This window comes from Lycium ferocissimum, chromosome 9 (genome assembly GCF_029784015.1).
Source record: "Lycium ferocissimum isolate CSIRO_LF1 chromosome 9, AGI_CSIRO_Lferr_CH_V1, whole genome shotgun sequence".
NCBI classification, from domain to species: domain Eukaryota; kingdom Viridiplantae; phylum Streptophyta; class Magnoliopsida; order Solanales; family Solanaceae; genus Lycium; species Lycium ferocissimum.
Window position 1 is genome coordinate 49460175 of NC_081350.1, and position 13120 is coordinate 49473294.

The 13120-nt window shown below is 35.9% G+C and overlaps 2 protein-coding genes and 1 non-coding gene across 3 annotated transcripts; 2 read left to right on the plus strand and 1 right to left on the minus strand.

The window, feature by feature from the left end:
• The first annotated feature begins 1020 nt into the window (after nt 1-1020).
• LOC132031179 (large ribosomal subunit protein uL5z) lies at nt 1021-4146 on the plus strand. The gene is made up of 5 exons (XM_059421053.1): nt 1021-1074; nt 1217-1324; nt 1986-2028; nt 2634-2829; nt 3763-4146. The coding sequence occupies exons 1-5, from the start codon at nt 1072-1074 to the stop codon at nt 3953-3955; spliced, it is 543 nt and encodes a 180-aa protein (XP_059277036.1). The 5' UTR covers nt 1021-1071; the 3' UTR covers nt 3956-4146.
• LOC132032278 (small nucleolar RNA snoR2/U65) lies at nt 3420-3569 on the plus strand. The gene has a single exon (XR_009408418.1). It is a non-coding gene; the product is annotated as a small nucleolar RNA snoR2/U65 (small nucleolar RNA).
• Nucleotides 4147-11851: 7705 nt separating the features above from the next.
• LOC132029340 (uncharacterized) lies at nt 11852-12651 on the minus strand. Its single transcript, XM_059418641.1, has one exon. It carries the CDS (start codon nt 12596-12598, stop codon nt 11906-11908), a length of 693 nt encoding a protein of 230 aa, XP_059274624.1. The 5' UTR covers nt 12599-12651; the 3' UTR covers nt 11852-11905.
• Between the last annotated feature and the right edge of the window lie 469 nt (nt 12652-13120).

A 13120-nucleotide genomic window follows, 5' to 3' on the forward strand; every position in this document is an offset into this window, starting at 1 on the left:
AAAAAAAAAAAAAAAAAAAAACTCATTAGAAATAATATTACATATTTAATCAAAGTGATCTTGTACCGCTAATTTGAGTTTGGACAAATTGGTTAACGTTTTGTTAACTTTCAAGATGTCAAGGGTTCGAACCCAAGCATGTATCATTTGTAGAGAGGGAGCAAAATCTTAAATAAAAGAAATTGTGATGCTGTATGGTTTCGAACTCGCATCCTCATTACTCGAAGAATTGAGGCGCCCAACCAGTTTAACTATGCGTCCCTATCCGTGAAGGGGTGTCACCTTATATCATATATCCTCATTTTTGTTTTGTCTTTTAATTATTTATTAAATATTTAGTAAAATTTTCCGACGAAGCAGTGTCATGTGACACCCCTCAGCCTTAGGTAGATCCGCCCCTGCCTAAGTTATGAATTGTTGTTTCAGTGATTCTGATAGACCTTAGCTGGCTGTGTTTGGCTTGGCTAAATTTGTAACGTTTCCATTGGTGATTAATAAGAAAACTTTTAGTTACCAAAAAATAATGCGGCTTGTTATTTGAGTTATTCTCAGTCTTCTTATTTCTATATATGAAAAAACTACTAAGCATCATTCATTTGGTAAAGAATTATGAGAGTCAACGGTGTTAATTAAAGAATTTGACACATAATTGTGTAAAAACGGTTAGGTGAGCCCCGAACGTTGGGTGTTAGGCGTGTTTTGGGCGAATAATCGGACGCTTAGGGCGTAAACCTCACCGAAGTAATCCCCACACATAAGCCTTGATGCATTTTGCTCGTGACTCCGAAACTGTCTTTTAAAACACTGTTTCAGACCAAAAACAAAATAACGAAAGAAAGAAAAAAGGAAAAGGTTCATCTAATGAAGCATAGAGTACAACACGAAATGCAATCTACTGAGCATAAACTTAGCCCTCGTACCAAAAATACCCCTAGGTTCACAAACACAAACACACACACATATATATACTTCGATCGAACTAGGGTTTCTCACTCTTCTTCTCCGCTTCCCCTCAGTACCCCCCCACCCCCCACACCCTAAAGTCCTGCCCTGCAACTACAAGGAAGCTCCATGGTATCTCTTTCCCTTTCATTTTCCATTGAATATTGTTGAAAGTTGATATTTCTAATGGGTTTCTCACATACATATTGCTTTTACATATGTATATTTGTGTAATGTAACGTACTCACTTTATTTGTGTGTTGTGTGAGATTAGGCTTCAGAGAAGAAATTGAGCAACCCAATGAGGGACATTAAAGTCCAGAAACTCGTCCTCAATATCTCTGTTGGTGAAAGTGGAGATCGTCTCACCAGAGCCGCCAAGGTAACCCTAATCATACCGTAAAACACAAATTATTTTTTGGGGGGAAATTACACATTTTAGCCGCTCGACGAACACCTGCTAGCTAATATACACATATTATACACTAAGGGATCGTTTCGTAGCTGGTTAGAGTTAATGCTGATGTTAGTTATGAGGGAATCGAGATATTATTTTAAAATAATGCTCCCTTTGTTCACTTTTACATGTCAGTTGTCACTTTTCGTTTCTTGAGAGTCAGTTTGACTAGTCTTGGGAGCGATTAGATTAATTCAATATTTTATAATTAAATTTTAGATAGTCGAAAACTATACGAAAAAAATGCTATAAGTTGCAATTCATCTCGTATTAATATGATGAAAAAAACATCTGAAAATGTTAGTCAACGTCCATGTTGTATGACTCTCAAGAGCGAAATGTGACAAGTATAAGTGAACAGAGGGATTACATATATTGTAACTAATTATACTTATATAATACATCTGCCGGCTATTATTTTTTTTTCTGTGAGCGGCTATGTAAATTAATTTTCCATAATTTTTCATTATTTGAATGAGATGAACCCTAATAGAGCGGAGTGGATATAAATGTTTTATATAAATGATTTGGATTAGTTCGGGATCAAGGTGTAGATGGTTGATTGAATGTGTTCTTGTACTTGTAGGTCTTGGAACAACTCAGTGGACAAAGCCCTGTTTTCTCCAAAGGTACGCTTTTTAATCTCATATCCACTTTGTTTACATTTATCTGATTTTGGATGTTATGACTGGTTTCAGTTTCTTAGGCACATTTTATCGAATACCTTCTGTTCTTTGAGCTCCGTGTCTGTCAAAGAATGAAAATTGATTACATATATGAAGCAATCTCACGATTGGTTTTTGAGCTGTTTGATTCTGGTGATTTGTTAAAGTTTGGCTTTAATTTGTAGTCCGTTACTGTAGGAATATGAGGTTTTTGGGTTTTATCTCCCCTTTCCTATTTATATTTGCTGTTTAAATTCTCTTATTATGACGGGCTAAAGCTTAAAGTTTTCTGATTAATGTGTGTTCATTTTTATTAGTACTCTTAGTTGGCTGAGTTGGTGGAACAATCTGAAATATTCAAAACTTACGAGCTAGGTGTTGCAAGTTACTTGTAGTGTTCCTCATTTGTATTACATTGATATTGGGTACTCTGTAGTCGGGCGAACACAAATTCCCATGATATGTTTGAGTATGTGTTGTTTGTCTTTAACTGACTAAACATTATCACACATTTTGCATTGAGTGCTATTTCATTTTTTCTTATCTGCTTGCTTTATTCCCATTGACAGCAAGGTATACTGTGAGGTCTTTCGGAATCAGACGTAATGAAAAGATTGCCTGCTACGTCACAGTCAGAGGGGAAAAAGCTATGCAACTCCTTGAGAGTGGCTTGAAGGTCAAGGAGTATGAGTTGCTGAGAAGGAACTTCAGTGAAACTGGCTGCTTTGGATTTGGTATTCAGGAGCACATTGATCTTGGAATTAAGTAAGCAGACTGGGATTTAGCTTTAATTTGTTGTTTAAACTACTTTCAAATTCTACACATTTAGTTTAGGAGTGCTGCTAGCTTTTATTATGCCAAAATAGTGATGCATATCTGAGTCAATAAATTTTCCACTTAGGGTGTGTTTGGTATGGAGGAAAACCTTTTCGGGAAAATATTTTCCAATTTTTTCATGTTTGGTGGTTGGTCAAAGTATTTTGGAAAACATTTTCTCCAAGAAAACAAGTTCCTTAAAAATGAGGAAAATGACTTCCCTAATGTAAGTAGGGAAAACAAGTTCCATAAATGACATTCCAAGTTCATTGTCTCCTCTCCACCCACCAAACACCCCTGACCATCCCACCCGCACCAACCCCGAACCCCCACTTCCACCGCATTTACATATAATTGCTCTTGAGGTAATATTTTTTTGCTTACTTACCAAGCACTAGAAATAAGCAAGAAAACATTTTTGTTCATACCAAACAAACCCTTAATCCTCGTAGTCGCATCTTCCATGAGTTTATAAGGAATAGTTCTTACCTTGCCCAAAAAATGATTAAAGGCAATAATTATATTTTACCCTGTCTTGAGGTCCGATGCCACGTTGCCGGTAGCAAAATGAAGCTATGACCGACGATGCTATGATTGGACCAATAACAGGTTTTTATTAACATTTTGTATTTTGATAGGAATCTGTGGATGGATCTTCAATTCTTCCATGGAGCCGTTTCGTGCGACTTGCACGACTACATATCTCTTCAATTTTTTTATTTTTTTTACCGTCTTACTATATGAGGCTAGGAGGCTTTTTATCAGCTGGTTTGTGTTAATATCTTTGAAATGTTGTGCCCTTATTAAGTCATTAACATACTATTCCCTTGTGTATGTTGTGCCCTTATTAAGTCATTAACATAGTATTCCCTTGTGTTAAAGGTATGACCCTTCAACGGGTATCTATGGTATGGATTTCTATGTTGTCCTGGAACGCCCAGGATACCGTGTTGCTAGGCGTCGTAGGTGCAAGTCTCGAGTTGGGATCCAGCACAGAGTCACAAAGGATGACGCCATGAAGTGGTTCCAGGTCAAATATGAAGGTGTTATCCTTAACAAGTCCTCGAACATTTAGTAGCTGAGAGCTGACTGCTGGATCAGTATATCTGGTAGCAAGTGTATGTTTATGCATTTTGTAGACCAACATCTAATTACTCTTAGAGTTGAATAGTTTTCAAGAGTTGCTGTTATTTGGCATAGTATGCTTGTTTTCATTTTGTTTTATGGAGATGAATTCAATCTTAATATATCCTTTTTTTGTGTTAATTTTCCGTTGTGCAATTCTAGTAGTTTGTTCCCTCATGGCGGACAAACTTATCTGATTTTGAATTTAAATTTTATCTTCTTTTAGCAGTTCTGATACTTCTGAGTTTACCCTGTGCACTAGTTGCTTCAGGCAATGACAAGGGAGGTCATATAACCTTTTCTCTTGTATTTTGCAAAGGGACTATTTTCACGTCTTGAACCCGTGACCCATTTGGTACTTAGTCGCCGAGTTATAGTTTGGTACTCTTAGTAGTTTCTAATTAGTTGGTGTCTCGTCATTTTCTAGAGGGTGTACAATTTGTTAGTGCTGGGTAAACCTTGTAATCTTTGACTAAATAAATAACAGAAAAGCCTATTTTTGGCCGAGTAATGGTTGTAACCTAAGTTGCTCGGACTCTCCACTTTCGGTGCCGCACCCGTGTTGGATTCTCCAAATATACACTACTTTTGGAGTATTTGATACGCAACCGTTGACATTTTTGAAGAGTCTGAGTAACAGTGACATGCATGATAAATTCTCGTTTATGAAGGTTTTATTGTCATCCCATGGCCATTATGCCTTCAACATCCATGGTTGTAAACAAGGTTGGCAAATCGGAAAAAACCAAAAAAATAATAAATAAGGTTGGCAATTTAAAACATGACCCAATAATTCGAACATAATTCATTCCTTCTACTCATTTTTCTATCTCTCTTAGGGATTTCCCTCTGCTAGCATAGCTCAAGAAATTTCCGATATACCGAGAGAGTTTTGCCTAAAATTTGGCAGTACTCCTCTTAGTCCTAATGTTTTTTTTCTTGCGACTAGTATTATTATACTTATTGAAAAAAAAAAAAAAAAGGAAAATTGCAATTAACATACAAGGAAATCTGTAACTTTACAGAAAATCAAAATCCCCTGCGTGTTTTGTGCTAATTGGTTCCCAAACTCTTTTCCCCCCTCCCTTTTTTGATGCAAAGAGGCGTTTGCTTTTAATTAAAGAAACCAAACTACAATAGAATTTTTTTCCTTTTAGGATACTTTACTTTGGTAAATCTTACCACAAAAGGAGTGGACATTCAAATTTTAATGTTATATTTACAAACAAATTACAACCAAAAAAGTTGGATACAACCCTATAAAACAAAAACAAAAACTCTTCGAGTTTATCATAAATTCTTGAAAACTTTTCATGCCCAAACTCATTCATGGCCTCTACTTCTGCCGGATTATTTTCTGAGTTACCAGATGATATCCTTCACAAAATCCTCCGTTATCTCAATCTCAAACAAAGAGCAACATCTTCACTTGCTTGCAGCACTTGGCGTCGCATCATAGCATCATTCGATGACTCTCCAACAGTAATTTCTACAAATAGATACTGCACAAACTGCTACTTTAATATATTTTTCAACCGTGCATGTTCATGCAGATACTGGCATCGCGGAGCATGTTCATGCAGATACTGGCATCGCGGAGCATGTTCATGCAGATACTGCCATCACCTCCGCGCTGTTATCAAACTTGCTGCTGATGATCCCAACAGTTTCACGGAATTCTATTTGATCGTACGCCGTTACTCTTTCAATTTGTCTCCAGCAATTTTCAAGTTGAGATTATTAACCGTTCTGCATTTACGGGGTTGTGTATTTGACGAGCAAAACTTAGGTGATGATGTTGAGGATTTGCCGCTATTGAAAGAGGTATATTTCGATCAAGTTTCTATCTCTTCCTCAACATTCTCCACGCTTATCAACAAGGGCAAGCGTCTTGAATCCTTGTTTCTTCGTTTATGCGAAAGATTGGATGAAATAGAACTTTGGAGTCATAAATTGGAGAATTTGCGCTTAAGCAATATGGTTGACTTGGAATATGCTAGCATTTTTGCTCCCAATTTACGTTCTTTCAAGCTAATAGATGCAATAAATATTCCAACCTCGTCTCTAGTGGATGGTTCATGGAACGTTCCACGGCTTCCACCCTCTCGTCCAGTGGTTGGTTCAAGGCTAATGGAAGTTGAGATTGGATTTAATGTTAATGCAATCAATAGGTTTTTTGACTTGAGAGATTTTGCTCAATATTTGGGTGAAAACATCAGCTTGTCCTTGAAAACTAATGCAGAGGTATCAGAGGTACGTTTACATGGCTAATTGATCAATAGATAACTAAGTTATGTTTGTTTTTTAATTTGAGGGATTCTAAAGTAATGATATATTTCACTCTCTACAAGTACCTATCCCATCAACCCTAGGAATTATCATGAGTTAGTTTCTATTTCATTCAGGGATGGATGCAGCACTCAAGCAGAAATTTATCTGTGAAGATTCACTAAATTTGCACATATAGTAGATTTGAACCCATAATTTTAAAAGACAATGGGTGAAATTAGGGGTGGCAAATGGGCGGGTCGAGTCGGATATGGATCGGGTCAAAAATGGGTTGACAAAAAACGGATCAATTACCCAACCCGCCCATATTTAACCCCCCCACCACCCACTCCCCAACCAAATTCCAGCCCCACCCAACGACCACCCTCGAACACACTTCATCTTCACACTATCCACCCCAACTCCACCCCATCCTGCACCACAGCTGCTCCTTTGACCCACCTACCCCTCCCAAAGCGTCTACTTCATATATGACTACTTTGCACTTTGAAGACAACTCCAAAAGGTGACTATGTTTGTAAGCTAGCCATTTTTTAAAAGTGACACAAAAAGTGGCTATTTTTGTAAATTGGCCATTCTTGAAAAGTGACATAAAAATGGTTATTTTTGTAAAAACATATTTCTTGCAAAACGACTGAAAATGCAAATTTGCAAAAATAGCAACTTTTTTTTTGTCATTTTTCAAAAAATGTCACTTTACAAAAGTAGCCATTTTTGTGTCACTTTTAAAAAATGGCTACTTTATAAAAGTGACCACTATCTGAGAAATGACACATTGCAAAAATGGTTATTTTAATACTTTCACAAAGAAGCTATTTTAAAAAATGGCTACTTTTGCAAAGTAGTTAGTTTAGAGTAACTATTTTCACAAAATGACTATTCATGAAAATTGACTACTTTCAAAAAGTGACTATTTTTAAAAAGTATCTACTTTCACAAAGTGGCTATTTTCTAAAAGTGACTATTTTCTTAAGTGACTACTTTTGCAAAATGACTATTTTTGAAAAGTAGCTACTTTTCGCAAGTAATATTTTGAAAAAGCGGCTACTTTTGTAATGTGATTACTTTTGTAAAGTTGCTATCTTTGAAAGTTACTACTTTCACAAATGTCTACTTTTGCAAAGTTGAGAGATAGGGGGTGGTGGTAGGGAGGTGAGAGGTAGGGGTTGGGGGTAGGTGGTGATAGGGGTAGGAGTGGGGTAGGTGGTTATAAGGGTGGGGAGGGAGGTAGTGCGGGGTGGTGGGGGTGGGGGTGGGGGTAGGAGGGGTGGTTAAGCGGTGGGGTAGGTTGGGGGTAGTGAGGGTGTAGGGGTGGTTAGGTGGTGGGGTGGGGGGGGTAGGAGGGGATGGTTAAGGAACTTGTTTTCCTAGATAAAATGTTTTCCAAAACATTTTGACTAACCAAATATGGAAAAATTGGAAAACATGGAAAAATTGGAAAACATTTCCTCCATACCAAACACACTCTATATGTTGTGGGTTTTTATCCATTTTACCCATTAATATACCCATATTTTAAGTGGATAATATGGGTGGACTCATATTGGAACCATATTAAAGGAGTTGGGTATCCAACCCATTTAAAATGGCTTGGATCGGGTGGATAACCATATTTTTTACCCATTTTGCCACCTCTAGGTGCAATAGTAAGAACCTTAAAGATTAAAAAAAAAAAAAAAAAAAAAGGCAAAACTGTGCACTAAGCTCCCACTATGCGCGGGGTCGGGGAAGGTCGGACCACAAGGGTCTATTGTACGCAACCTTATCCTGCATTTCTGCAAGAGAGAAGCCAACTCAATGACTCCTAGTTCATATAGATCTTTTCACGGTTCAAACCCATGACCTCCTAGTCACATGTCGGCAACTTTACCAGTTACCCCAGGCCAGAGGCGAATCCAGGATTTCAAGAGGATGAGTTCACCATTAGCTATGGGGGTTTTTGATTTTTTGCCTTTAGTTCGTTGCAGCTTAGCGCCTATAGGGTTTTTTGATTTCTTTTGCCTTTTGGGACTTGGGTAATTAGAAATAAAGGAAAAGAAAAAATCACTAGATGTAACATAAAAGAGAAACACACGTTTTTTTACTTTTGGATAATTAGAATTATAGAAGAAAAGGGATTTAGAATAATACAAAAAGGAAGTTTAAAAGGCTGCTTTAGAAAATAAAACCATAAAATGTCCAGGAGCTTGAGTTCGATCTTGAGACCTTAAGGAAATAAATACAACCCCTAACCAGTGCTCCATTTGACCTGGTTTGACTATGTGTTCCTTCAGTTAATATTAGATATATTTTCAAAATTATACCCATAACATATCGAGTTTAGTCGAGTGATCATGTGTTTACGTGACCCAAATTTTATATGTAAATTCGCCTCTGCCTCAGGCCCCTTCAAGAACCTTAAAGATTGAACTCGTAAAATATAAATTCACTCTCGTGAAGTCTTTTTTTTTTTTTTTTTTAAATATAATTTTCTACAAAAACGGTTGAAAGATTTAAGAGTTTTTTGGCCTTTTTATTTGGTTGCACGTTGAAAGATTCATGAGCAGATCATTGTATCTTTTAGAGTTAGAACACAATTTTACTATTTGCACTTGGGTATAGCAAGGAAAATATATTCTGGCAATAACATCAATCAGCTTTTCACATCCTAAACTTTATCTCTTCTTTTTTATTGTTAATTGCTGCATCTTGTTTTTCTAGTTAGTATTTCCTCAAAAATATTTAATAATTTTTCATTGTCTATGAAGGAGGTAAGATTTCACTCAGGCAATTTCGGAAGCAACATTCAACCACTTCTTATGAAGCACATAAATTTGGAAATACTCTATTCATGGGTACAAAATTATAAATTTTTAATTGACGGATTGTTTAGTTACTTCCGTCCGAAGACCTTGCTAGTGAAAGTGAATCCAAAAGCCCTAAGATATAACTTTATACAGGTATTCTACAAAGTTATGATTTTTTTTCTTCAGCTTAATATTTTCCTATCTTCACTTCTCTCTCATTTTACTAAGTACAATGCTACTAATTTGTAGGTCCTGTTGGATGAACTAAAGGGCCGGGAAAAATGTGGCAAGTGGCATAAATGTATTAATCGTATGCGTTGGCACTATTCCTTGAAATGCTTTATGATCCTAGAATTAACTACAACTCGAGGCAGTCATGGAATTATAAGATTGGAGTTCCAATGGTAATTGCCTCATTACAAATCGTGACTACGTATGTAAAAGTACTTCTATCTACTCAAATACATATGACCGTGGAATACAACATAGTTTAAATGTGCGAGTTGCAAACCAAGACAACTTCAAAATTTCTTATGTACTATCCCGTAACTGCTTACACTGTCTCCGCCCTGATTCTAGTCAATGGTGAAATTTGAAAATTGTTTGGCTTTGATCTAAAGAGAGCACTGGATTCTTTCTTTTGAATGTTAAAAATGGGACAGTTGAATGTTAGTGGAACTAATGATATTAGAACAATAAGTTAGAGTTTCACATAGAACATTTTTTCCAAATTTACCCCCCAAAAGTAGGGATAAGGTCTGTGTACATTCCACATCTACCGTCTCCTGACCCTACATGTGGATTACACTGGGTATGTCGTTTCAAAATTTAGTCAGTTATTTCATGAAGTTGAAATTATTCCGGGTGATTCTCAATATACGCAATCATTCAGAAAAAAAAAAATACAGTCACTAGTGATTGCATTATTTTCTCCCTTTCTTGGGACTTGGAGGAATAGAATGCCCTGTTAGTGCCAACAAGCTTGCTCTAATTGTTGTGGCAAGAAACAATTCACCTTTTTATATAGTCAGTTAAAAAAGTATTACAATGTCAGAATGTATAACTTAAATTACATCCGTGAAAAAATGAATTTTCAGTAGATATTCTTCGTGTACATTCTCGTTGTGGTTCCCTTCGGCCGAAACCGGGTTGGCTTAGGGGACACTTGAGCAATTGCCTTCACGAATCCAAATGCTCCCACAATGCACACAACAATACTAAAACCAATAAAGACTTCATAAGAGACCATTTGAGCTACAAATCGTGATGCTACAGAGGCATATTTTGAATATAAATGAGTGACAGTTCCAATAAATAAATACATTTTGATATCCTTCTATGAACCGTACGAACAATGGTAAATGTTTCTTGAGATGTTAGTTTCCCTTTTCTGTACTATTATCTACGCAATTTTCCCAAATGTAACGAATTAAACTTATAAACATAATCCAGTAGCCTGTTTCCATTTCTTTTGTGGTATATTGCTGCATTGACTCCAAAAAATGTATTTTATGGGGTAATTTTTTTAGTTAAAGTATATCGATTACCTACCTCCCTATCTTAGAGATCTGCATAATAGGATATTTAGGATTTTATAGAGTTAATTATCAAATTTGTCTGGAGTGCTTGGACTGGTTGGAATATTGTGATTATCAACTAATAAGAAACCAATTTTCTAGTTCCAACAAATTTGCCCTGGTTGTTGAGGCAGCAAATAATTCACTTTTTTATATACTCCAATAGTGATTTAATTTGCTTATATCGTCACCATATCTTTTTCTTAGTGGTATTCCTTGTAAGTTGCTAGTATATCACTTTTACATTTGGGATTTTGGGGTTGGTTTAATAATATAATGTGAGCTTTAAACCAAAATCTTGCAAAGTGCTTGTTGACTATCTATAGAAAGTTTCAATACTTGGAGGTGAGGCTAGGACTGACTTCTCCTTCCTTGATGATTTTGATATATTCCAATATCTCACGTTGAACTTTAAGTTATGTGCACTGACAATATATAATTTTTTTATGTTATCAAGTTAAATTTACTCTTCATAGTTCATAGTAAGTATGACAAGAGTAAGAATTTGATATAATTAGCTAAACTGCATTTTTAATGTAAAAAATATAGTATTAGATTGTCAATGCGTATAACTTAAATTCATCGGGAAAGAAAGACTTTCCCCTCATTCTTTAAAAAAATGTTGATATGAATAATTCATTTATGTCCTAATATGATACACCAATGTCAACTTTCAAATTCAGAAGCCGTGTTTTTTTTTTGGAAATTCCTTAAGGGAAGATGCAGCAATGGCCATTTAGTTCTGATTTTGAGGGATTTGAAAAGGTAACCATCAAGATATAAGACATCAGTACTCTGTAAAATCCCTGGACCGAAAATGGGGCAAGTTCACAGATAACCGATTTTGGGACCACTATTTATGTGATAGCCATGGTGCGGAAAATTTATAAGTTAAACCGCTTCAGAACCAACTTCAGGCATATGAGTGTCTAAAGTCTTACTTCAGACATACATCTTTGTTGTGTCTGAAGTTTGGCATACATTTTTGTCTGAAATTTGGTTTGGCAGTCTCGAACTGCCAACACTGGCTTCCAGTTAAATAATTTGAAAGCATTATATAGCTTAAATGGCAAGGTGAAAACTCGATACCGAGTTCAATTGCTACACAGAAAATTGGAAGAAAGAATCAAGCTATATTTACAGTTGCAAGAAGCCCCAATTAGGCTACAAAATGTAAAGCAAACTAGAAACAACTAACAGAAAATGAAACAAACAGATAAGAAAAAGCAATACAAACAACATTGTGTTTTATCTGAAAGTTGATGCAACAGTTTGAGCCCAAAATCTAAGATTGTCTTTCATGTTAATCTCATTATGCATAGCTGGAAATCTCCACTTCACCAATTTTCTAATCATTTTTCTTTTTTCAAGAATCTCCCATGCTTCAGAAAGATAAGGCCTTTGAACAATATCCTTCTTTTTACTAGTACTATTTTCTACTTCTTCATCAACTGCCTTGTTTCCCCATTTTTGTAATCCAGGAACAATTGTAACCAATCTTGAATTCTTATCTTCTTCATTAAACTCAAATCCCAAATCCATAAAACCTTTTAATTCTTCAAGTTCAAGATCCGATGAGCTTCTTCGAATTCGAATAATTCCCTTAACTCCTCTTTTATCCTTTATCCTTCTCTTCTGCTTATTATCCTTCATTTGTACTGCTTCTGCAACTTTGTTACTTGTGATAATCACGGATGTTGGAGAATTCCCAAGTGGACTAAAACTTGTAATACTATTAGTATTATCCAAGCTTATACAATAATCACTTTCTGATCGACCAAAGAGATTTGCTGATTGTTGAATTTCATGAGGATTTTCTTGAAGTACTTTGTTGTGTGGTACATGATCACATGAGAATCTATGTGTGTTGGTAGATAATATTCCTTGTTCAAACCAAAAAGTATCAAAGAGCTTGAGGAGTAATACTTCTTCAGCAGCCATATATAATTGTGTACTAGAAAACAGACTTTTCTTTTTTACAAACAAATCTTGGAAGTTATATGGTATGGTATATATAGATGTATATTATTGAATATTGAGGAGGTTATAGGAATATGATGAGTGATTATTCGAATCTTGTAAGTGGTTTACTATAAAAGTAGGCCCACGTTTCTCCTCTAGAAGACTCGAAATGATTTTTTATGTGCTAAGCACCATTTAGCTCTTCCAATTATTGTTGTGTTAGTAGGAAAATCAAGTCAACTCCTCCAACGACCTAACATTTTATTTAATGGTGCCTCAATATGGGGTTGAATGACAGATTATGCATTCTGATTGGGCTAATTTGCATTTCTTAAGACTAGATTATGGGAGTGACTAATATATTGGTGCTTAGTGCTTAACATAAGATTTGTACATCAACTTGTAGAGACTTTCACTGAACGGAACATACACTAGATGAACTGTTTAAGGCATAAAGTGTGCACAAGCAGTGGCGGAGTCAGAATTTTCACTAAGGGAGTT